This window comes from Erinaceus europaeus, chromosome 4 (assembly GCF_950295315.1).
Source record: "Erinaceus europaeus chromosome 4, mEriEur2.1, whole genome shotgun sequence".
NCBI classification, from domain to species: Eukaryota; Metazoa; Chordata; class Mammalia; order Eulipotyphla; family Erinaceidae; genus Erinaceus; species Erinaceus europaeus.
In genome coordinates, this window is record NC_080165.1 from 142,828,230 (window position 1) to 142,854,397 (window position 26,168).

At 48.7% G+C, this 26,168-nt stretch overlaps 1 protein-coding gene across 1 annotated transcript in view; it reads right to left on the reverse strand.

The window, feature by feature from the left end:
* The window catches only part of NR2E1 (nuclear receptor subfamily 2 group E member 1), a 29,648-nt gene extending 6,621 nt beyond the window's left edge, over positions 1-23,027 (reverse strand). Inside the window, exons 1-8 of the mRNA XM_007535468.3 lie at positions 22,242-23,027; positions 17,362-17,507; positions 13,677-13,764; positions 11,682-11,920; positions 9,328-9,474; positions 5,465-5,561; positions 4,922-5,071; positions 4,590-4,695 (exon numbers count right to left, since the gene is read on the reverse strand). Coding sequence (XP_007535530.1) covers positions 4,590-4,695; positions 4,922-5,071; positions 5,465-5,561; positions 9,328-9,474; positions 11,682-11,920; positions 13,677-13,764; positions 17,362-17,507; positions 22,242-22,266 — 998 coding nt within the window. The 5' untranslated portion in view covers positions 22,267-23,027. The remainder of the gene's footprint in view (positions 1-4,589; positions 4,696-4,921; positions 5,072-5,464; positions 5,562-9,327; positions 9,475-11,681; positions 11,921-13,676; positions 13,765-17,361; positions 17,508-22,241) is intronic.
* Positions 23,028-26,168: the final 3,141 nt, after the last annotated feature.

Sequence of the window (26,168 nt, forward strand, 5' to 3'; positions counted from 1 at the left end):
AGTTTTTTGAGATCCAGACTCCTCTTGATCTATTCACAAACATGACTTGACAATTTCTTGTCAGGTACATTTTGGGCCTGTCATTGATCCACGCGTTTGCTCTCTCTTTAGTGTCTACATATGGTTTCTGTGCTCTGTCAACGTCTAGCCTTTTCCTTCTGTCCTAGATAAACAGCTTACAGCGTGGTAACAATCAGCTCCGTTTGCAATGTGAACAATTAATGTACAATTAGCTCAGTTTGCAATCTTAACTTCTCATTTCAATTTCAGATTTTGTTTTTATATAGGCAGGAAAGGACTAGAGGAGAATATTCACTGATTTCAAGGAGCTAAGGAGTAAGGCAGAGTCAGTTTTGTCACAGGCAAGATTCTGCGTATTTATATCAAATTATAGCTGTAGCTGATATAATGCAACAAGAATTCCATGTCAGAGTAGATGCGTTCTTTCCATGAATATTTTCCTTGCTTTGATAACGGGCAGATGGAGTATGCTTGCAACTTCACTAAAATAAATTGGTTCACTAACATTTAATTCTCTTAGATTTCTCCCTCTCTTTTCTTTCTTCTTTTCTTCCTTTATTTTTGATAGAGACAGAGAGAAGCTGAGAGGGAAGGGGAACATAGAGAGGTAGAGAGAAACACCTGCAGCCCCCTGCAGGTGGAACTGGGGGGCTTGAACCTGGGTCCTTGCCCTCAACCTGGAGCGCCACCACACAAACCCTGTCAAGTCCTTCTCCAAACAGCTCCAGACATTGCAGGCTCATCTTAGTCATTTGCCTGGCACCCTCACGCCCTCCTCTGCCGTCCACCCAAACTGACCCTCTCCACTGCTGAAGGCGTACCATTCAAGGATACACCAGATTCTTCTCTGTCACTTTGCCATTTTCAGGAATTTTCCTTCAACCTTCCTCCCACTAGAATTCATCTCTTCTACTCCCTATGGCCCTGCTTTCACTTCCTTTCTAAATCACAGCTACTTCCAAGTGACCTTCCTATTTCTTCTCTCTCAGATAAAAGAAACAATTCCTGACTTCTGGTGTTTCCTACAGTTGCTTTTCATTCAGAGACAGTATAAAAACAAAGACATGTGTCCTGGTGAGAAATGGTTCAGGTACCAGTGGAATCGGGGTCCAGAGCCCTCTCTCTGGTCGTCTTCCATTATCTTTTCCCCTCTCTGGGAGTATGAACCAAAACTCTTTTTGGGGTGCAGAAGGTGAGGACCTTTTCTCTGACTTGAGCTGGAGTCACACTTCTGGCTACATTTTAAAATCATGATGATAATGTCTTATTTCTAAATTTATTTAGAAAAAGGCACCAGAGGTGGAGTTTGGACTTGATCTAAAAAAAAAAAAAAAAATAGACAGAGAGAGAAGCTTCATTACAATCTATGTACTGAGTAGAAAATGCATTTAATTAAGAGGACAGAGCTACCAACTCCAGTCAGAGCATGGGCTTTACTCAGAGGGAAGGAAAGAAATCTGCATGTGGGTGGTCCCGGAGGTGGTGCAGTGGATAAAGCATTGGACTCTCAACCGTGAGGTCCTAAGTTTGATCCCCGGCAGCACATGTACCAGAGTGATGTCTGGTTCTTTCTCTCCTCCTATCTTTCTCATGAATAAATAAATAAATTCTTTTTAAAAAAAAAAAGAAATCCGCATGTGGAGTATAAAGTATATCCAGTCAAAGAGGTAGGACAGCCAGCAGAGATTTGTTTTCTACCCTAGAGTCTTTATTTTCACTTGTTCTATTCCTATTCTTTGGTTCCTGTTTATTAAACATTTTGTCCTGCTTAATATCTTGCCACCAAGATACAGATGCTACTATGATTCCATCCTGACTTCCCTGGGCAGATGACCTCACCAACATGTCCTGGAACCTTACCTCCCCAGAGCCCTGCCCCACTAGGGAAAGAGAGAGACCGGTGAGGGGGTATGGATCAACCTGCCAACACCCATGTCCAGTGGAGAAGCAGTTACAGAAGCCAGGCCTTCTACTTTCTGCACCCACAAAGAGTTTTGGTTCATACTCCCAGAGGGGGGAAAAGATAATGGAAGATGACCAGAGGGCTCTGGACCCCAATTCCAGTGGTACCTGAAACATTTCTCAGGAGAAGTATTTTTGTTTTTATAGCATCACTGAATGAAAAGTAGATCTGGAAAACACAAGTCAGGGATTGTTTCTCTTATCAGAGAGAAGAAGAAATAGGAAGTTTCACTTGGAAATAGCTGTGATTTAGGAAGTGAAAGCAGGACCGTAGGAAAAAAAATGGGGAAAAAAACCAGGCACAGACAGATAGATATAGATACAGATACAGATATAGATATAGATATAGATATAGATATAGATATAGATATAGATATAGATATAGATATAGATATAGATATAGATATAGATATAAGGTCAACCCATATCTGTAACCTTGGAAGAACTATTGCAGTTTCCAATGAAGGGGGGTGAGGACACAGAACCCTGGCGATCTTAGAATTTTGTAAATCACTAGTAACAACAAAAATAACAAAATAAAAAAAGAGGTTGTACACTCTGGAAAAAGAATGGGTGGGCAGAAAGTGGGTCTACCTAGTTTGACTTTATTTCTTAAGGACTCTAAATGTCAAAAGGCAATTATGATGTACAAATAAGATCTTAATGGAGGGGTAAGTGTTTAAAGTATGTCCTGTCCACTTTGTAATTCTGAACAAATGATAAGTGCCTACTGTATACATTCTAAAACTCTACATGGGGTTTGGGCTGGAGAGACAGTATCATGGTTATGCAAAATACTTCCATGCCAGGGAGGGGCAAGGCAGTGGTGGCGCACCTGGTTAAGTGCTCACATTACAGAGCGCAAGGACCCAGGTTCAAGTTCCTGGTCCCCCACCTGCAGGGGGAAAGCTTCACAAGTGCTGAAGCCAGGCTGCAGATGTCTCTTTGTCTCTCTCCCTCTCTATTTCCCCCCCTCTTAATTTCTTTGTCCCTATCCAATAAATTAAAAATATATATATTAAAAAAAAAGACTTCTATGACTGAGGCTCCCCAAATCCAGGTTCAATTCCCAGTACTATGTAAGCCAGAGCTGAGCAGTGCCCTGGTAATTGAAAAAAAAAAAAAAAGTAAAACTTCTTACAAATTTTAATTGGGAAATCATGCACATGGACTATCAGCACGGGCTTGATGCTATTTCATGAACAAGGAGTAGTTTTATTTATTAGTATTTGAAAGATCTGTAATAAAAAGAAGGAGATCCTACCAGAAATAATGGTATCAACTCAAATGGGTAGAATTGACTCAGAGTTTCTCTGATTCCTTTAGGGAACAAGATATTTATGCATTTGACTTAATTACTCCTAGCACACTGTCAGCGGTGATGTTGAGATGATAAGAGGTAGGCCTCTAGGATTTCCCTTTAAGATCAGGTTAGAGTGGCCCAGGAGGTGGCACAGTGGATAAAGCATTGGAATCTCCAGCATGAGGTCCCAGGTTCAGTCCCTGGAAGAACATGTACCAGAGTGATGTCTGGTTCTTTCTCTCTCTTCCTATCTTTCTCATTAACAAATAAATACAATCTTTACTAAAAGAAAAAAAAGATCAAGTTAGAGAATAAACAAAAATAGCAACTCTATTCTAGTCTCAGACCCATCATACATCTGATTCAGGAAGCCAGCAAGGTTCAAGTATTCTTTCACAACCTTCGGTGCTTTTTTGTTTGTTTGCTTGTTTGTTTTATCTGACGACAGATTCAGAACTTCCAGAACTGAGTTAGCCTGTGGGTGGGTCAGAAAGAGCTTTGCTAGGGTATGTGATTCAAAGGGACTCAACAGAAATCTTTACCAAAGCCTCACAGAGTCTAAATGGGGGAGTGGGGTGGTAAAGATAGCCTCTCTAGAAAGTTCTCTGGTTCTTCTTTTGGGGATTGGCATCCTCAAAAGGGCTTTTTTTTTTTTTTTTTTTTTTTTTTTTTAAGGATAATAGAACTACTCTTCACTGTCACAACCATAAAACTTTGCACTTTGATGGTCCCAGAGGTGGCACAGTGGATAAAGCATTGGACTCTCAAGCTTGAGGCCTTGAGTTCGATCCCCGGCAGCACATGTATCAGAGTGATGTCTGGTTCTTCCTCTCCTCTCCTCTCCTCTCCTCTCCTCTCCTCTCCTCTCCTCTCCTCTCCTCTCCTCTCCTCTCCTCTCCTCTCCTCTCCATCTCATAAATAAATTAAAAAGTCTTTAAAAAAACAATAATTAAAAAAACTGTGGACTTTGTTTCTGACCGTCCTCCTATCTGGGTTCATTCCTACATGTGTGCTCAACTCTTTTAATGGGCCGACCATCAATAGTTCAGTCAGGACAGCATCGTGCCTCCTGTGCCTGACAACACCTTGACTTTGACTATCTAATTTGATTTGCTCCTCTCACCACCACCACCACCACCACCACCCCTCCTCCCCCAGAGGTAGGTGAGGACACCTATCTAAATTGACTGACTGGCAACAGGATAATTAGTCACCGCGTTTGAACTGGCTTATTACTGCCTGCTCACACATTCACAAAGGAAGCAATTTTCTTAAGTGCATGTTCAAGGCAAACAAGAGTCACCTGGTATGGATGTAGCTGTTGAGTGTCAGCTGCGCCTCGTCTTGAAGAGCTGCGATGGCGGCGGCATTCCGGAAACTTCTCAGTTCAGAGCCGCTGTGTGTAGGAACTAGAAATGAAGACCAGGGAAGCGTGATAGGGGGCACGGGAAATGCAGGCCGGAGAGCGCCAAGCAGGAGAACGCGGACTCCCTGGCTAGGGTAAACGCTCCCCAGAAAAACCACCTTCTCTCTTTTATGCCAGGGGCGGTCTGGACCTGGAGAAGGCCGAATCAGCGAGGTGCAACAACTGGGGGAAAGGGGAGTCGAGGAGGAGGAGGGTCTGTGTCCGCTTACCAGCTTTGAAAGTGACGATGCATTTCAGACAGGCGAATTCAGTAGCATCTAACCGGAGCTGTCGAAACCGAGCCACCACCTCCTGTAAAGCCTGTATTTCAGAAATGATCTTGTTCAGCTTCTGGGAATCTGTGTTGTCACCATTCATGCCTAGAATAAAAATATGGAACAAATGTTCTAATAGGAAGTCATTATTTTTTTCATGATTTAATACTGATTTTTGACAAAATGCTGTATATCAATCTCTCTTCAATTGTCACCAGAAGATATCTGATTCCATGTAAACTGGCTATATTGTATGAAAGTTAATATAAAATCTTCTCTTGGATGATAACAAACACAGTAATTTGCATTTAAATGACAATGCAGGCAGTCATGAATACAACAAAACAACATTATTTGCATTTAAATATAGATTTATAAATGACAGGTATAATCTATTGTTCTGCAGGAATTTGTTATTCTTTACATGTTGTTCTTTTTTCAGTAATGTATTTTTATGGTAATTTCTACAACAAAGTCATTAAATTGTGCAATTCTTACCAGATACAGCCAGTAGAGTGTTAGCATCAACCGGAATGGCCCATTGTGCTATTCCTAGAACAAACAGTTCTCTCCAAGCATCTTCCAAAAGCATCAGCTGTCATACAATAGATGTATAATATAATATAGTGTGTAATTTATACATTTATAAACAACCTCAATATGTAAATTTCCATTATTTTAAAAAGGGTCTTGGTCATTTTCCTGTGACTATTCTAACTGTCCCTTAGTTTCATTTTTGAAGAGGTGCTTATAGATTAGGCACATGCACTTGAGAGGCTGCTGTTCCAATTCCTCAAACTGAGCTTCCCTGCAGGAAAAAAAGGGGTCACTTGTCCTGGCCTTTGGTTCCTGACCCCCAGAACTCAAGACCCAAGCTCTATGAAATGCCATCAGCAGTTTGACAGATTCCCCTCATATAAATTGCTGATATTATTAGGGTTTCAGAGCCCAGACTAAACTGGCAAGTCTCGGCCCCCATTTTCCTGGAGGGTGGAAGGGAACTGAGCCGAGCTGGGTGGGGAGGGTGGGATGGGGAGGGGAGAGAAAGAGGGAAAATGAGATATCACTAATTCCCAAGAGGCATGCAGGGAAATCAGGGCATAATTATGTTAATCGGGGTTTGCTGAGTTTACCTCGTCTCACAGCCTGATTTTTCTGAGACTCCTAAGTGGACAGCATCAAGGTGCTTGTCATTGCATTCTAATAAAATGTGCTACTGAATATTTAAGATGAAAATCTGACTCCTTTTCCCAGTGAATTCACCTCACACATCATCTCATGCCACCACAGGTTTGCTTTTGTTGCTAAAGCGTTTCCACCTAGCTTCGTGGCAGACAGGAGGAACATTTTGTTTGGATTATAGAGTTTGAAAAATACTTATTTTGAGGGTAAAACTGATTGACACACGTACAGACACAGTGTAAACAGTTCAAGTCAACCAGTAGACCTGGTTTAAGGGTTTTCTTTCTGGGGAGTTAAACAATAAATTGTGAAAGCCTATGACCAAAATTACAGATAGATCGAAAGGTCTAATTTAATTTATCATTAAGCACAGAAAATAATACTTTTCTAATGTCAGGTAAGCAAGATCTAAATCTGACCATGTCTGAAATTCCAGCCCATGAAAAAAAAGGAACGCATGAACGTAGAAGATTCAATGTTTTGAGGACATGGCCAGGTCTCCCTGTCGGAAAAGTACTTCATATTCAGGGGCACCATTGTGATTTAATTAGATATGAAATCAATTAAAGAAACAAATCCCTTCATTTGTAGAGCTTATTAGCCTTTGGGGAAATTTTTCATTAATCCTTATGCATGAACTGGTAGCAGCCAATGGCTGTGAATACTTCATTTTCACTCCCCCCCCTCTTTCTTTCTGCCTTCCTTTTCTGTTTTAGACAGAGGCAGAGGGGCAGAGAGAGGGAAGCCACAGCACTGAAGCTTCCTTCAGTGCAGTGGGGCTGGGCGGCACTAACAGAGCAGCTCACTAGTCAAGTCAGATGTTTAGATGGCCCACAGATACTGTCTTCTTCTTTCCCTTGTAAAAGTGCTGGCAAAGGTCATTTGTATTATTGTTATTGTTGTTATTATTATTATTATTATTATTATACCAGAGCACTGCTCAGCTCTGGTTTATAGTAATTTAGGGGACTAAACTTGGGATTTTGGAGCCTCAGGCATGAGAGTCTCTTTACATAACCACTATGCTATTCCCTGCCCCTAGCAAAGGTCATTTCTGATATTTGTAACAATATAATTTCTGGGTTCTAGTATGCTGTATTTTTTCTTTTCTTTTTTTTTAATATTTATTTATTTATTCCCTTTTGTTGTTCTTGTTGTTTTATTGTTGTAGTTATTATTGATGTCGTCTTTGTTGGATAGGACAGAGAGAAATGGAGAGAGGAGGGGAAGACAGAGAGGGGGAGAGAAAGATAGACACCTGCAGACCTGCTTCACCGCCTGTGAAGTGACTCCTCTGCAGGTGGGGAGCCAGGGCCTCGAACCGGGATCCTTATGCCGGTCCTTGTGCTTTGCGCCATGTGCGCTTAACCCATTGCGCTACCTGATGTATTTTTTCTATCTGAACTTTTTCCTCTCTCTGAATGTTCACTAAGAACCACAGAGATTATTCACAATGTTTATTTGTTTACAAAACACCTAAAAGCACTTAAGGAATCATGGGAGACTCTAGCCTGCAGGAGGCGTGTAATGCAGCCTTTAAGTAGCCAAAGCTGTGAGCGTCACAGGGAAACCTAAAGGCAGGCATGTTCCAAAAGCCTTGCAAAATGTTCTCATCGTCTCCTATTTGTTTCTATGTCAATTTTCTTTTTTAAAAAATGTAGTTTTGGGCAATAGCTTAGCGGGTTAAGTGCACATGGAGCAAGGACCAGGTGAAGATCCAGTTCGAGCCTCCGGCTCCCCACCTGCAGGGGAGTCGCTTCACAAGCCATGAAACATGTCTGCAGGTGTCTATCTTTCTCTCCCCGTCTTCCCCTCCTCTCTCCATTTCTCTCTGACCTATCCAACAACACCCACAGCAATAACAACAATAGTAATAACAACTATGATAAACAACAAGGGCAGCAAAAGGGGGAAAAAACAGCCTCCAGGATCAGCGGATTAGCACCACCAAGTCCCAATACCCTGGAGGCAAAACAAAACAAAAACATAGTTTTATTAAAATGATGAGATGAGAAATTTTACTCATGTGTCAACAATTATTTTGTAAACTATACTGTAAAGTACCCCAATAAAAGGGGAAAATTTTAACCATTATTTTTGCATTTTACTGTTAAATTTGTTTTCAATTAAACTAAGAAAAAGGGTAGTTTTTTTACAGGGATTTCTTTTTTTTTTTTTTTTGCCTCCAGGGTTATTGCTGGGGCTCAGTGCCTGCACCACAAATCCACTGCTCCTGGAGGCCATCCCCCCTTTTATTGCCCCTGTTGTTTTACTGTTGTTGTGGTTATTATTATTATTGTTGTCGCTGTTGTTGGGTAGGACAGAGAGAAAGAAAGAGAGGAGGGGAAGACAGAGGGGGAGAGAAAGACAGACACCTGCAGACCTGCTTCACTGCTTGTGAAGCGCGACTCCCCTGCAGGTGGGGAGCCGGGGGCTGGAAATGGGATCCTTACACGGGTCCTTGCACGTGGCGCCACCACGTAGCGCCACCAGCGCATAACCCACTGCACTACTCCCATGGGTAATGCTTTTATATGTTGGTTTCTTAAGGGCCAGATTCAACTTCCCTGAAGTAACATCATTCCTGAGCATAGAGGCTTTCAGGTTTTTTTTTAAATTTGATTTAATTTAATTTATTTACTAATTTGCTAGGATAGAGTAAAATTGAGAGGGGAAAGTACTGCCTCAACACTAATGAGGGAGCCCCCTATAGGTGGTCACTGGGGACCTGAACCTGGAACCTTGCAAATTGAGACGTAAGCAAGCAACCAGGTATGCCCTTGCCCAGCTCCTGTAACCTTCCATTTTATTTTATTTTACTTTATTTAAAAAATATTTATTTATTTATTCCCTTTTGTTGCCCTTGTTGTTTTATTGTTGTGGTTATTCTTGTTGTCCTTGTTGGATACGACAGAGAGAAATGGAGAGAGGAGGGGAAGACAGAGAGGGGGAGAGAAAGACAGACACCTGCAGACCTGCTTCACCACCTGTGAAGCGACTCCCCTGCAGGTGGGGAGCCAGGGGCTCAAACCGGATCCTTATGTTGATCCTTGTGCTTTGCGCTTAACCCACTGAGCTACTTACTGCCTGACTCCCAACCTTCCATTTTATAAAGCTGACTACTGCTGCTTCTTTCCCAAGCCCCTTCCCCAAAGACCCCAGTGCCCTCTCGGTCATACCTGGTCTTGTAAAGACAGAGTGGAGAAAGCGGGCACACTCTTAGCCCACTTGATACTCATGAATAACAGTCTGGCGGCGGATTCACACACGGACTCTGTAGCTACCTCATAGAGATACATTGGGGTCCCATTCACTTCGTGGGGGTACTGGGCAGCAAAGAAAAGAGAGAGCAGGGAGTGAGGAAACAGCTTTGTAAGAAGAGATAACTTTCACATTTCATCAGAACAAGGAAGGTGCTAAGAGCCCGGATATTCTGCTTAACCATGTAGTTGCCAAAGTTGAGTCAAAACTAAACACCTACAACTACAAAGTTTGAAAACTAATAATGACGGGAGAAACCCAACTGTACTTTGGGGGGGCACGCTTATTCCTTCCAGAGGGGGCATCCAGTGTTATTCCACTCAGTGAATTCCCTTGGTCTGAGCCAAGTGCCAGGCCCAGCTCCCCATTTGAAAAGAACTGCTTGCATTTGTGTAAATAAAAAATAGATGTGTGTGTGGGGGGGGGGAGTATAAATTAATAGGCATCCCAAACACAAATATGCACACGAGTATTTTTAGAAAGGATTAGTATATTATGGAAATATTTCAATTAGACATCTTAATCATTCACAGAAGCACTCCCATTCATAACTGACAACATATTCATAACACTACTTTCCCAAGCTTATTATACACATCAAGGGTAAGAAAGCAATATTAAATATTGTGCATGTGCGCCTGCCCAGGTGTCTGGCTTCCCTGCGGCGTGGGGCTGCAGCTGGCCCTTCTCAGGGGGAGATCCAGGGCTTGTCTGGGCCCAGAGTAGGTAGGAGGCCAGGATGGTATGGCCCCTAGGGGGCAGTCTTTTGAAGGGCTTTCCTCAGTGATCCAGCTGATAGAGGCTCAGTCCTTGTATAAGTTAAGTCTGTGCAGCTCAGAAGTGAATGGAGAGAGAGTGGGAAATGAAGTTTCTCAAACTGGGGGGGTCCCACATTTCTACCCCTGCAGGAGCTCTGCCAATAGAACAGCTGTCTGAGATATGCAACTCAGGGGTTCTTCAAATTAGTATTGAAGACAGCTGTAGACAACTTGTTCTAAAGACAAGTTTCTGTGATGCTGGGACTGGAGACAGTGGCTAGCGCACTGGACTTGTAGGCATAGGGTTCTGAGTTTCATCCTTGGCATTGTATGTTGCAAAGTGGTGCTCTGGTTCTCCCTGTCTCTGTCTTTCTGGTAAATAAAGAAATCTTAACAAAGAAAAAACAAACAAACAAGTAAATAAAGGGCTGGCAAAATAGTTCCCATGGATAGTGGGCAAGATCCAGGTTTGAGCCTGGCCTCCAGCACGTGGAAGGAAGCTTCAGGGCTGTGTGTTTTGTCTCTCCTTATCATAAACAAATAAATAAGTAAAGCAACTGTTTGCTCTTCAGGCCCGAAGGAGTACTTAGGCTGCCCTATCACTTCAGACAGAACTCCAGAGCAAGGACTTTTTGTTCTCTTTTATTCCCCCTTTTAAAGAAGAACAAATAGGGAGTCAGTCGGGCGTAGCACAGCAGGTAAAGTGCAGGTGGGGGCGCAAAGCGCAAAGACTGGTGTAAGGATGCTGGCTGGAGCCCCCCCCCACCCCCCCCCACCCCCGCTCCCCACCTGCAGGGGAGTCGCTTCACAAGCAGTGAATCAGGTTTGCAGGTGTCTTTCTCTCCCCCTCTCTGTCTTCCCCTCCTCTCTCCATTTCTCTCTGTCCTATCCAACAACGACATCAGTAACAACAACAATAACTACAACAATAAAACAACAAAGGCAACAAAAGGGAAGCAATAAATATTTTTAAAAAAATGTTTAAAAAGAGCAAATAGGACTGGGGAGATAGCATAGTGGTTATGCAAAAGACTTTCATACCTGAGGCTTTGAGGTCACAGGTTCAATCCCCAGCACTATCATAAAATAGAGCTGAGCAGAGCTCTGGTCAAACAAGAAAAATGAATAAATAGTATTTATTTATTTAACATTTCATTTTTTTTAATGACAGAGAGAGGGAGAGAGAGAGGGAGAGAGGGAAAGGGAGAGAGAGAGAGAGAGAGGGGGGGGGTCATCAGAGCATTGCTCAGCTGTGGCTTATGGTGGTGCTGGGGATGGAACCTAGGACCTCAGAGTTTCAGGCATTCAAGTCTTTTGTAGAACAATCTTCACACCCCACCCTAGAGTTTTCTAAAGGTGGCCTCATCTCACTCTGAGTCCGCCTTTGTAGTCAGCTCAGGGAGTGACTAAGTCGTGAGCACCCCTGGGCGCAGCAGAGGAGAAAGCCAGAGCTCCACCCGCGCCTGCCCGGGCCCAGGCGCAGGAGGAGTGGGTGCGCCCGGGAGGCCACTGACCTTGGGCGTGGGCTGGGCGAGGCTCACGAGCGTCTGTCGTTCCGGGGTAGCGGACACGGCTGCGGCCAGCTCCAGGCCGTGCGGCTCCAGCTGCGTGACTGCCGTGAAGAAGGCGGGCGCGGGCAGCGCGGCGGAAGGGAAGTGCGCGGCCGCCCCGTTCTCCTCCTTGTGCCCACGGAAGTAGAGGGCCACCTGCTTGCGGATGGTGGACGTCCGGGGGCCCCGCTCGTGCTGCACGGCTGCGGGCACAAGCAGACCCCGCACATCAGGGATCAGAGGCGCAGCTTGCGGCTGCTGCGGCGGCGCTAAGGAGGCCAAGGCCCCCTCTGCGCGGTCAGTCACCAGGAGGAGAGGAGAGGAGCCGAGCGGGGGAGGGCTGGGAGGGTGCACGGCGCCTGGGAAGTGGGGAAGAGGTGCCCGGTGCAAAATGATCCTCAGGTGTGGGCAGATGTGCTCCCTGAGCTCATGGCTCCTCCAGAAGAAAACAGACCCTCCCAACCCCAGTAACTAAGCACCTTGCCCGCAACCACCGGGGCGAGGAAGCAGCCTGCACCGCCAGGCACCACGCCGCTTGCACTCACTTTTCCCACCTGCCCCAAGGACGCAACCCCCTTTGTTTCCATGCCTCTTCCTTTCCTCATCGCACCCCTCAACTTCCTTGAAAGTACATTAGGTCTGGAGGGTCCCTGGAGAAAAAAGAAGCCAAGCTCAGCGGATGCTGGGGGGTGGTGGTGGGGATGGGACCAGGGCGAGCCCACCTCGAAGCTCACTGGAGGAAGAAGGCAGGGGGAGATGTGACAATTACCACCAACAGTTTAAACAAACAAATTAATTCAGGGCAATCTTCCGCTCGCAGCGCTTGACAACTTGTCAATACACAAGTTCAACAGGTTGGACTCGCTGCTGCTTCCTGAGCAGCAGGGGAAGGAGCTCTGAGCCAGGGGAGCTGCTGTCTGCACTCACCTCCCGTGGGGCAAAAGCCACCCACACTCAACTCAGGGGCTGCCTTCTTCCCTCCCTGGGGTCTGCACCCTGCCCCTCCAGGCCTGTAGCTCCCAGGCCAGGCCACAAGTGGGGGTGGGTGGGTGGGCACAATATCCTGACCCCTCCACAGGTGCTGAGCGTGTTTTAAAAGCCTTCTAAAATCTAGGTGTCTGATGCACTTTACAGGTGAACCCCACTTCCCCCGTTTTTTTTTAAGATGGAGAAATTGAGAGGAAAGGAAGAGGTAGCAAGGAGGTGAGAAGACACCTGCAAGCAGTGCTCCCTCCCCCCTGCAAGTGGGAATGGTGGAGGGGGAGCTTGAACCCTGGTCCTTGAGCATGGCCATGAGGGCATTCTACCAGGTGTGCCCCCTTCCAAAACTTCCTTAATGTAAAACTGAACGAAGCCCAAGTCACCACAATGGCCCACTTACGTTGGGAGTCTTAGCAAATTGCAGTAAGGACAGATTTTCATTAGGAAATCATGGTGTGTGTGTGTGTGTGTGTGTGTGTGTGTGTGTGTGTGTATCCTCCTCCTCCAGCATCTGGCCTCCTTGTTCCCACTTATTTCCTCCCTGAGAGACTATTAGGCTGTGGGATCCTGTGGGGGGTGGGTGGGTGGGGTGGCTGACATCCTTGGATGTAGACCTGGGCTAGAAAATACAGCATAGTCCACCCCCCCCCCCAAAAAAAAAGTGAGGTGTGTGTGGAGGGGTCCTGATAATGTTGTCTTCGTCGAGGTGGTTGTGAGGTGCGAGTTTCCTGTTTGGACAGGAATTGTGTCTTAGAAAGCCCACTGGGGTCCCAGAGAAAGCCCACTGGGGTCCCACTGGGCTGATAGAGAAAGACAGATGGGAAGGATACAACTGAAATCCTGAGGCCAATTCCCAGCATCTGGAAAGGAAATGCCTGGGAGATGATTTGCATGCATAGGAGTGCTCTGTATTTTCTGTACATATAATTTACTTACTGCTCAAGCTACAATAAAGGAATCAAAAGATGCAGTGATTACCATCTTTGTTCATGTTGACTTCCAAACACTTCTTCAGCCGACAGGCCCTGCACTGGTTTCTGTGTGTCTTGTCCACAGGACAGCCTCCCTAGAAAAGAGCACAGTCGGTCATCGGCCCCAGGGCCTTTGGACTGCAGGAGTGTGGGGGTGGGTGGGGTGGGGGTGAAGGCAGCACTGGGATGGGGAGATGCAGGTAGAGTCTGGACCAGACCTCTCCGCCCACCTGGAACAGCAAGCTTGCAGTCTACAGAGCTGAGTAAAGAAAGAGCTGGAGTTGCCAGGACTACTATAGGGAGGACCAGCCTTTAACTCTATAGAAAGGGACAGTGGTCTGGGAGGTGGCACAGTGGATAAGGACTCTCAAGCATAAGGTCCTGAGTTCAATCCCCAGCAGCACATGTACCAGAGTGATGCCTAGTTCTTTCTTTCTATCGCTCTCTCTCTCCCCCTATCGTTCTCATAAATAAATAAAATCTTTAGAAAAAAGAGAGCTAGAGAGAAGAAAGGGACAAGGAGGGGAGATGCCTTTAAGCAGGTGAGCGAGGATCAGAGTGACATTTTGCTGAACTCTGCATACTGGGAGCAGCAGTGCCCCTGAGGAACTCTGGCCCTGGTGCAAGGCAGGTAGTTACAGCAAGGTTTTCATGACTGAAGGCAGTGACCTGGCACCCACCCGCCTGTCTGCCAGAATCCTTGTCACCTTATTCCACCCCTGCCCCCCACCTTCTTGCCAACTATAATCTCAGCTTGCATGTCTTAAATTGACTTCTTATACTCTTCTTTTCTCCTCCTTTCTTCCTTTTTCTTTCTTTGCCACTTTCTTGGTGAGCCCCTTTATCTGTCAGATAAATATCCCCACTTCTTGTCTTTTAACTTGAAGCCATCAGTATGCTGACAGTTGTCTTAAAGTCTAGCCTCAGCCCGGATACATGGAAACAAAGCCTTTCTCACCCACCATGTCATGAAGGTGAGCCAAAAGCCAGGCAGGGAGTGACTGGGGGGTGGGGGGGGACAAAGATGTCAGGTGAGGATGGGGAAGGAAAAGCCCAAGACCAGAGGAAAATCTAGAATTATCCATCACATAAAAAATGACTAGGAAGATAATGTGATAGACTGTGACAAAATTATCCCAGGAACTGATAAAAGAATATTTGCTATCTTGGAACTCTTTCTGAGAAGCCACTTTCTGGGAAAATATTGACCCTCAAAAAAGAAAATCTATGAAGAAACTTTTCTGTAGAATTCACTCAGTCTAGCTGTCTTCCTGAAGGAACATCTGTCTTGCAGGAGGAGAGGCATAGCCATATGTGGGTTTTATATGTGGAAAAAAAAAAAAGAAGTTTGTTTGCTCTTAAATTGATATGACTTGCTGCCACTACATTTACAGTATGAACAAAATAAAAAAATATATATATTATCTTGCTTCATACTCTCAAAATTCCTAAATTCTGATCTTGGAAAAGAACAGTTCTTGAAAAAAAATTTTTTCCTTGAAGAAAAAAAAGATTCCTGGGCTGGGGAGATAGTGAGCAGTATCACACCAGGCTTGCACACCTGGTCTCAGCCCCTGGCACCATCCATGGCTAGAGCTGAATGTGCTATGGTAAAACAAAAGAAAGATAGAAAAAAAAATCCACATTAAAACACAATTTGATGAGATCACCCCCCACACACTGATTTGCAAATGTACAGACTTTTATTTAAAATAAGGGCAGGATAGGGGCTCATACCAATTTATAAATGTCCTTATTACTGTGAATAATCCATTGGAATATTGTTTACTTAATGTTATAATACAAGAGAAGGAGGAAATAATTTTTGGTTCTCAAGTGAATTGTTCAATATAAAGAGGCTTAAAGAACTTATTGCTAAATGCTATCACACATCTGTCCTCAAATGCCACCCTCCTATTACTGTGACAAACATACTCATGAAAAATGGAAGACTTTACTAGTTCTTAAGAGCATCTTCAAATCAGATGTATGTATATAAATATCTGGAGCCTGGTAGAAAGATCAGTGCATTTATTCTCTCTGCAAGGGGACGACGGACCACCAAGCCTGATGAGTCTATTATCCTTTACAAGTACTTGGATTGACATCAATATGTTTGAGTTGCTAGCCAGTCCCTTTGAAAATACCGAGCATAGCATCTGAGATTTTTGATTTCCTAATTTTGTGTGTTTGCATAAATGTGAAAGATTATTTAAATAGTGTCCAGCTCAAATCTAATGGCCCACAGTGACCTCATCTTCCTGGGGAGCTCTGGAGAAACATCATGACATCGTGTGTGTGTGTGTGTGTGTGTGTGTGTGTGTGTGTGTGTGTGTGTGTAAAACACCATGTTTGAGTGGTGAAGCTAAAGCGAGGACAGAATTATGTGCTTGCTTACACAGGTCACAGACCTGGAGCATTGACAATAAGTTATCCAAATGCAAATCTCATTATTTTTGCTTTTGACCCAAATCCAATTGTTACGAACAGAACTTCAGAAAGAGATAGCACCAGATAATGTGTGTGTATGAAAGTTTTACCATTTTGTTTACCAAAGGAGTCTTCTGAATCACAACACTCTCCTGTCTTGGAATCTGGAAGTGCTGTTCTGAGGGTCCATGTGCCTGGCTAAGGAGAAGGCAAATCTTGGGACCAGAAGGCTGATCACCAGTGGCCTGGGAGTTGGTGCAGAGGATGAAATGCTGGACTCATCTCCAGCAGCCATTGTGCAAGAGTGATATCTGTGTTTTTTTTCCCCTCTCTCTCTTCTTCTATCTCTCTCACAAATAAAATAAAATAAAATAAAATAAAATAAAAAATGAAGGTTGGCCTCCTGGGGGAGGGAGGTTTCCTACTTGTTTTTTCTGTGAGTTTTGACTCACATTTAGTCAAGTCTCAACTCCCTGGCCTCTTTGAGAGTTCTGCCCCTCCAAAAGCACCATCAGGAAAGCACATTTTTCTAAGAAAAAAAAAATAAATAAATAAATACGAACACAGAGGATTCCTCTCTTCCTTGGGAACCTTCTCTTGCTCACCCTACACCCTTTTCTGACAAGACCCAACTAAAGGGGACTTGGTGCTGGAGTCCCCAGCACCCAGCATGAGAGCAGAAAGGGCGCACATTGTCCCTGACAGCACTTTTCTGATTATTCAGGTTCTAAGTGGCCGCAACCTTGACTGGGGGTGTGGGGGGCGGGAGGGGGGCTGCTATGCCTTTTACTTTTACTTCTGCCAAGCAAGGTCAGGTCACAGAACAAGGGTGCAGTCAGGGATGAGGGGACAGTGGGAAGAGTGGTATACTATATATAGATATTTACCTATCTTTTTTGCCACTTGTAGTTTAAATCCTAAAGTTCCTTAAGTCCCCGTGAGCCCACTGAGTAAATAGCTTTTGGGTGTGTACCTTACCCAGTATCAAAATCTGTCCAGGATTAATTTTAAAAGAAAGGGAGGAGGAGGGAGATATAGGGAAGTATTGGGATTTCATGACAAGCACCCCCCACCCCTAAACTCATCAGACCGACCTCTCCCCAGAAAGAGGGCCTCCGAGAGTGGGGGCAGAGCAGAGGGGAGAGAAGGGGAGAGGTCAGGGCCTGCTCTCTCCTTAGCAGCTTGGAAAACTCCAGGGAGGCCTTGAGCACAGACAAAGGCGGGGAGTCCCAGGGCAGTGTGGGGGACCCAGGCTAAAGTACCTGGTTTCCAGATTTGCAGACGTATGTCCTATTCCTCCTGATGCTCCTTTTGAAAAATCCTGAGCAGCCGTCACAGGCGTAGACCCCGTAGTGTTTGCCGGAGCTGCGGTCACCGCACACTTTACAGGGGATGTCTAAAATGCGGCCTGAAATTGCAGGGAGGAAGGGGAAGGGAGGAGGCGGCGGTGAGGGAAGGGGCCAGAAAGAGAAGAGGGCGGAGAAGGGGGGGGAAGAGAGAGAGTGAGAGTGAGAGAGATGCTAAGCAATCTGACCTGTGAAAGGATTAGCACCCAAGCTGCAGTAAAAGCAAATAATGAAGTGATTTCATAGCCCAACTTTTTTCCTTGAGCAAGTGTCAGTTCCCTACAATGAGCATTATTCATGCACCGCTACGTGTATTTGGGTCTGCTCTAATCGCCGAGACCCATTTGGGTACAAAGGATTACAGCAGGCCGGGGAGCCACACTGCCCGCCCGCCGCTGCCTTTCTGCTCCTCCGGAGAAAGTTTTTGGCTGCCTCCTTCCCTGCCCCCCTCCACACACCCCTTCTTGCCTTTAAGAGAGAAAGTTGTTAGCAAGTGTGTGGAGGAGACAAACTTGAAATGTTTAAAAAAAAAAAAAAAGGGAGGGTGCAGGTGGGGGGGGAGAAAACAAACAGGCCTGGAACTGCCCGCCCGGCAGCTGGAAGGCAATCGTGTTCTCTCCGAGCTGCCCAGCCTGTTGTTATTATTAGGATTATTATTGTGATGCTAATAGTAGGATTATTAATGTTAATAGGGGTAGTAGTAATTGCCCGACTTTCATTTTACCTATTTAAGAAAATCCTCCGTGCATTGCTTTCCTTCCTTATCTTTTCTTCTTATTTTTTGGGAATTCTTTCTTGGAGGATATATATATATATTTTTTTTTTCTTCCTCTCTCTCTCTCTCTCTCTCTCTCTCTCTCTCTCTCATCTAGCACCTGGGTTAGGCTAGTGGGAGAACAGTGCTTGTTCCCAGGAAGGTTGTGGGACAGCCACTCCCTTGTCCCTCCAAGCTTTTTCTTTCTTCAAGAACTGCCACCACCAGCTCTCCGGTGGGTTTTTGTTTGTTTGTTTTCCTTTTTCCATCCAATTTCTCCCCCAGGGATTGATTTCTTAAAATAAGGATATGACTGGCTTGCTGAGACTGTCCTGTCCCCCACCCCACCCCACTACCCACCGGTTTAAGAGAACTTTCTCCCCTCAAACCCGGTATTGACCTTGGACCCTGGAGGAGTGCTCGGGAGACTGTCCCGCTGGAAGTCTCGGGGTGGTGGCCACCCTTTTCCTCTAAGGTTCAAGAGTCCATAGGCCTTGAAGCGGTTTAGGAGCATTTAGAAGTCCTCCCGCCAGCAAAGGGAGTATTAAAACAGCGTGTTAGCTTAATTAGCCTGCATAATGATGATAATAGTTCATAATGCTAGTTAATAATAATTAACTTTTCAATACGGAAGTTTCCCGTCTCTACCAACCCGAAGGCCTCGGTTCTGGGCAGGGCGGCCTTTGCACCCGGGTGAAACTGGGCAGCGGTTCCCCTGAACGCAGAAATTGGGGGCCGCTAGGAGGCTGGCGGGCCCGGGGAGGAAGGTCTGGGCGGGCACGGTGTGCAGGAGGGGGGGGGTAATGGTGGGGGTCGGGATGGGTGGGTGGGGGCAGCCATACAAGGTGTGAGAAGTGAACACTCAGCGACAGATTCCTGGGTGTCCTGGTCCGCGCGCACGCCCCAGCAGCAGCCTGGTTGGGGAAGGGGTGGGGGGAGAGGGGGCGCAGAAGGAGGGGTGGGAGCGGGGCGGGGTCGGTAACCACTAGGCTCGGGCCGGGTAATTACAACCCCGCTGCAGCACCTGCCTTTAGAGCCACCAGTGACCCGTCAAAAAGAGTAGCATGGGAATTCGAGGGCGACAAAGGCCCTCGGGGGTGGGGGGGGAGGCGCACGGCGGGGCAACCTTCGCCTCTGCGCCCCATCTCCCGCCGGGTGGGAGGCGAGGTGGGGTGTGTTGGGGGGGAGACCGGGAAGCCGCCTGAGAGCTCGTCCCTCACCCCCTCTGGCCTGTCACTGCACCCAAGCCCGGGACCTGGGCTCTGCACTCTGGAAGCCGTGGACACTTATTCTTCCCCTGTCTTACACTATTCTCTGCTGGAGAAGTACTTTATTTAAAAAATATATTTTATTATTATTAATTTTTACTTTGCCCCGTGGCTGAGATGAATCCCAGTTTGGCGCCCCACCTAGCCTCTTGTTGGCCCTTTCTGATAAAGCCAAGATGAGCACTAGGGAGGCCCAGGGTGGGATTTCCTGCCGTCCCCCATCTCAGCTCAGAGGGGTAGGGTAGGAGAGAGGTGTAACACCCCCACCCAGGGTTTGGAGCGTGGCCCTCCATGACTGTCGTCCACCCCTCTCCCAGGGCCATGGCGGCTGCGGGTGCATCCTGCCTAGGTTGCAAATCCTCCCCCCCCCTCCGCCACAACACACACACACACACTGCAGACTAGGGCGGGGGTGGGGGCTGGTGGAAGAGGGACTCGAAGACCCTGGGGCCAGGCGGGGTCTGCGCCTCCATCTCAGCCACGTTGAGGTGACTCGGGGTCACGGTCCCAGCCGGCTGCCCGGGTTGAAAACGGGGCGAGCTCCTGCGAGAGGCGAGTTTCCTGCGTCTGGAAAACCGTTCTTAACTTCCCTCGCCAGGGGGTCCCCTCGGGGGTTTTTTGTGTGTCATAATTGCCTGAAGATATATGGCAGCTTCGATTACTGTAATTACCATCAGAGGCTGTTGAAAGAAGTTAGTTTGGGCTACAGGGGTGACTGGCCCGGGTCTGGTTACCACCCAGGCGGGGCTCGGGGCTGGCAGGGCTCTGCTCCACAGCTCGAGCTGCAGACCCCGCAGGCTGTCTCTGCGCTGACCCCGCTGCCCACCCCCTCCCCCCGCAGGCCCACAGGCTTCCCACAGGCTTCCCACAGGCTGCCACCAGCCGGGATAGGGAGGCTGGGTGCAGGCCCAGGGGCTTCAGAAACCTTCCCAGTGGCAGATGGATCCATGCTGGGGTTCAAAACTTGCTAAGAGACTTGGACCTCAGGGGACTTAAAAAAACTCCAAAAGTTCCCCAGTGTGTCACCATGACAAAAATGTTCAGAGGGTTCGCATTCATCCTAAGGCATGACTCCAGGGTGCACCCCAGCTTCCAAGAGTCCCTCCCCTGGCTTCCAAGGCCTCACTTTTCCCCTCCACACTCCAAGAGGGAGCAAGACTCAACGGTTTCTTCCTTCCAGGAAAAAAGGCCAGAGCCTGTCACCAGGCAGAAGGCAGGTTGAGCAGGCCTCGAGGGAGCTGGTCTTGATCTTTGTATGGAAGCTCGGAATGCAACAGGAAAGGGTCACTTTTTCGGCTCCTCCAAAGGCCCCTCACACCGGAAACAAGGGGCACAGAAAGCCGAAAGCAAAATGCGGGCCTGCCTGGCTCTCCAGATATTCCTCATGCCAGGGCTACTACAGGCCCCGAGGTCACCTACTAACTCGAGTTCCTCCCTGGGAGGGCTCTGCATGCCAGCCTCCGTTGGGTTTTTTCTCCTGCCTGCACTCTGCTCCTGCACACGTCTCCCATTCTCTTTCTGCTCATGCTCCTCAAGTTTTGGAAAGGGCAACAGCCCAAACCTAAACAAACAGCCAAAAGGAAAAAAAAAAAAGTCGACTCACATATTTGAGAGTGAGTGGGAAGGATACTATTCTCCTTAAGTGAGACTTAATCCCAGGACTACCCTAACTTTCAAAGACTCTGGACAGTGTGGGCGAGTGGGCAGCGGTGGGAGAGGTGTTGCAAAAGCTTAAAATAAAAGTGCCATGGTGGGTGATAGCAAGGGCAGAGGTGAAATTCCAGGGTGTGGAGGCTGAACCAGTGGCCATCCTCCACACACACACACACACACACACACACACACACACACACACACACACACACACCTGACACTGGGACTCTGGAAATCACAGTCACAGACTCCCAGGAAGCTCAGAAACAGAGGAGGCACCCTGCCAGCCCCTGCCGACCTGCATAGTTTCTGGTTGGGGGGAGGGTGGGGAGTGCACCCACACTCTTCCATACACTTTGCCCAGCACACCCGGTCCAGGGCTGGCTATGGATCAGTCGTGGCCTGGCTTTGACTGGGAGAGTCAGTGGCTGATCATCTGAGCCAGGAGAGAAGAAGGGGGGGGGGGGTGGAGGAAGCAGGCTGCATGCTCCTGCCTGGGCTTTAGCTTCCCGGCCCGAAAGTCCTTGGGATTAGGGATTGAGTCCTCTCTTTGCTAAAACGGTGGCTTTTCCATACTTTACATTCCCCGGTGATGACCTGCGCAGATTTAGGATTAAGGGGAAAAATGTGACTTTTATATGGTTCCTGCTTCTTCCCAGTCTGTAGGATTATTTGAACGGGCTAGAAAACCAACCGGGGGTGCTAAGCATTCCATTCAAAATCCTCTTTGCGCACTTGCCTTTGAGCGCCGGGGCTCAGAGTTTGCAGCGAGCCGCATTATTGTGTGGTGCGGGAGCTGCGGCCTAGTTCCCGCCCCCCCCCCCCGCGTCCCCCACCCCTTCTAGCTAAGCTGGAGTGGTGGGCTGCATGGGCCCCAGCCTTCCCACTAAAGGCGGGGGAGGGGTCAAGCTGTACAGAGGTGAGGAGATTCTTCTGCCCTCGCCCCCCCCACCCCAGAAGCTGGGGTTCAAGGTCTGCAGCAGCCGGGGCCGGGGCACCCGCGCAACTGGAGGGTCTCTCCCGAGCTCCGGGCAGCACAGCTCCGGGCTGGACCTCCCTGGCCTGCCCGCCCGCCAGCCCGCCCGCCCGAGTCTGCGCGCCTCCGCCCGAAGGGTACCCACTTGTTGATCCGGCCGGCTTGCTCATGCTGGCGGTCCCAGGGCGCAGCGGCTGGTGGGCACTGCCCGAGTCCTGGCCGGCAGCGCCCGCCTCTCCGCCGGGCGCCGCCGCTCTCCAGCCGCCCTCCAGCCTGCGCGGCTCCCTCCGGGGCGGGACAGGTGGGTGCGGGTGGCGGCTGCTCTGGCGGCTCCCGAGGCTTTCAGAATTCGTTCCACCGTGGAAACCGAAGCATCCCAAAGTTTTCTTCCCGGCTCTTACAAAACCACAGCTTCTGGGGCTGGGGGGCGGGGGTGGTGGCTCTTGCTTGTCACGGACACACGCGTGGACAGACAAACGCAGAGACAGACAGGCAGCTCAGGGGAGGACGGGGGAGGACAGCGAGAAGTGGGTACAGGAGGACAGAGGTGGAGGCACGCAGACCGGCTTCCCGCCCAGCAGAGAGGACAGAAGCCCTCTCCCCATGCCTGCCTCTCAGCCCGCAGTGTCTCCCTCAACGTGAGGCATGCAGAGCGCTGGGCTTCAGAGCAGAGAAGGCAGAAAAACACCAGCGCAGCCTCAGGCAGCTGGGCTGCGTGCTGTCCGAACCCCGGGCCCGGGGGTGTGGGGTGTGGGGTGTGGGTGGGAAAAAACTACAGGGCTGCGAGGTCTTCCGCGGCCAGGGGCGGCCGGGTCCGGGGTCCCGGGGAGAGCCGCACATGCAGCGCCAAAGGGTTCCAGAAGTTCATTCTCCCGTGACTTTGTGCCTGCGGCCCGGGGCTGGGGCCCGGGTAATATCTCCAGAAGCGCTCTGACAGGCAGTCGCGGGGAGGGGAATGGGGCGTCCCTGGCCCACTTAGCTTTTCCCCCAACTCCTGGCGGGGTCTGACGTCAGCCATGTGCGGGGAGGGGATGAGAAGAGGGAGGGGGGTTAAATGCTAATGATATTAATGAACCTCCAAGCGGCTCCCAAGGAAAATGCAGGCGCTCAGGGAGCTGGGGAGTTAGAGTGGCGATCTGGCAGTGTGGCTCTGTGCCTGGGTGAGGGTGAGGGCCGCTGCCTCGATTGTAATAAAAAATGAATTTTTATATTATATGGCAATGGGGGGAGGGGAAGGGAGCCAGAGCTGTCTTGAAAAAAAAAAATGCTTTCCTCCTTCTCTCCAGAAATGTCAGCCAGCTCCCTTGGAAGAAACGGGGTGGCTGTGTGCTTGTGTGTGCTTGTGCGGACCGATCCGGCCTTGGGAATCGGTTCATGCTTGGTCCTGTGTCCCTTCTGCGGGGGTCAAACTTGGATCTGGCCGCGTGGTGAGTAATTGTTCCTTTTGCAACTATCTGGAGAGAAAGTTGGAGCTCAGGGAGCTCCCTGAGCCCGGGGTCTGGGGTGGGATCTGCCCGAGGTTCTGCGCTACTCCCCACCTTCGCGGGGTCCCTTGGGCACCGGCAGCTGGAAGGATACTTCCTGGAGGCAAGCCCCTTCGGGGCTGAGAGAGGCCTCCGTGGCTGCCAGAGTCTTCCTCGACCCTCCCCGCAGACGGCCCCCAGCGGCAGCGATGATTCTCCCTCCCCCAGCTCTCTCGGACCGAGGACTTCTGTAGGACCCTCCTCTCCCTCCTGCGCCCCCGCCCGCCTCCCCCGCCTCCACGCGATTCCTGGGCTCTCTCCTGCCCTGATCCCTGCGCGCAGCGGAGCGAGCGCACGCCGGGGGGAGCCGCGATCCCGATCTCCAAGAGATTAATTCTTATCTAAGCTCCCCCAGCAGCTTGAACTTGTCGAACAAGAACGGGGCAGAGCTCAGGCCCGGTCAGAGGTCAGAGATCACACCTCCTGGGCTCCAACTCCGGGCGGGTTCGTCGGGGTGGGATGGGGATGGGAGTGTGTGTATGTTTGTGTGTGTGTGGGGTACACCCCGAGACCCGCCCTCCACAATTTGCAACCCTTCTCACCTAAGACCTCACCCCACCCTCCAACTCTTTCTACAGACTCCATGTCAGCCTAGACTTTCATTCAGCGAATGGAAGTGCGGCTGGTGTCCCCAGAGCCCTGGGGTGGGGGTGGGTGGGGGCAGCAGTTCCAGGGAGGACTGTGAGGGATTGGGGAGGGGGGTGTGTGCATGTGACCGCCAATTAGCCCTGGAGCCCCGGGTAGCATAGGCCACGCAGAGAGGACCCCGCACCCTCGCGGGCGAGACGGGCTGGGCCAAGCAAGAAGTGGGCATGGCGGGGTGGGAGGTTGGTGGGGGGGTGGCGTTTTCCCAAGTGGCCCTTCCTCAACTGTCTCAACTAGGACTAGGTTAGCGAGTTTTGAACCTTAAGGTGCATGTTTTTTTCCTGGAGAGAACAAGAGCTCAGAGCTTTGGACGAGCTACTTCACTTGGCGTGGTGAAGGAGGACAAATTCGATCTCTGCGCACAGAATGGCCGGGGTTTCTGGGCGAGGTCTCCAGACACAATTGCCAGGCCCCTACGCTTCCTTTTTTTTTGGGGGGGGTAAGCTGGGGTTCCGCCTCCCGCTAAGAATCCACTTATATCCACCTGTTATTGCCTCCACACCACGCCAAACAGCAGCACCGCCATCAACACCACCGCTTGGGGGTGCCGTGGGGGTAGCGGTAGGAGCTTGGTTTAGGACAAAGACTATTAAAAGTCCAAGTGACTCAGTCATTTATTTCGAGGGAAGTAGGGTGCCCGTGTTTAAGAGGAGATCTAATTTCCTCTCCAGGGGAAAGGTCTGAAGTCGGTGATGCAAAGGCTATCTCCCTGCGCGGGAGTAGATAGCATAATGGTTATGCAAGAGTCTCATGCCTAAGGCTCTGAAGTCACAGGTTTAATTAATCTCAGGCACCACCACAAATCAGGGCTTTTTTGGGGGGGATGTTGGCGGGGAGGAGAAGCGGTTCCTGAATGTTGGGGCCTTGAAGGTGGGCCGAAAAAGATTCTTGAGGACTTCAAACTATGTTCCGCGCAGGATCATTTGTAAGCATCAAGACTTCTAGAAAATACTCCTGAGTTGTCTTCAAAATAAAAAAAAAAAAAAGGCGATGTCCTCTCTCCTGTCGCCAGTCCCTAATCAAACAAGGTGTCAAAAGTCCACTGAAGGGCAATAAAAGGGGGGGAAAGAAGTCCACTGACTAGCAGCGCGCGAGTACACAGGCACGCGCACACGCGCACGCATCTTGGCAAAAGGCACAGTGCGCGCGCACACACCCCCACCCGCTGCATGTTCGTCCCGCGTTCTGCGCGCTCAGCTGTAATTATCCCGGAGCTTTGCATAAATCACAATGCAGTTCTGAAATCATCATGATGACTTTCTGGCATGATTAGTTCGGTGGCAACAGCAGCAACAAGCTCCAGGGTAGGTGGGAGGGGCGAGGGCCTGGCGGCACACCAGGTCCAGTAAGAGCCAGGAGCATGCCCCACCCCCACCCAACAGCTTCTGCTTCTGGAAGCTGCTACCAGGACTCAAGATCCTTAGAGCTAAGTTCTAGAAATTTTGGGTTCTCCTGGACGCAGCTCAGGGGAGAAAGCTTCTGCAGGGCAGAAGCTTTTTTTAAAAAAAGTATATACAAATTATATATATAATATCATATATATTATATATAATTTAGTTTTAACCATAGGTGGGGCCAGAGATTGAACCTGGAGCTTCAAGTTTCCAAAGCATGTTCTCCACCCACTGAACCTCCTTTCCTTGTACTATATTTCATCTTTCCACCCAGAGGCTTCAGCGTGCAGTCTGACTTCACATTCCTGCCAGACAAAGGAAGGAGAGAAGTCACCTGCAAATTTCCCAGGAAGCCACTGGAGGTAGAGAAAGGCTAATGACTGGAGGCCAATTGGGTTATGACCTTGAACAAGTGACTCCACCTCTCTGGTCTCCAGATCTTCATCTGTGAAAGTCCTAACTCCTTGTTCAACTTCAACTTATTTATTTTGTATAACCACTGTACTATCT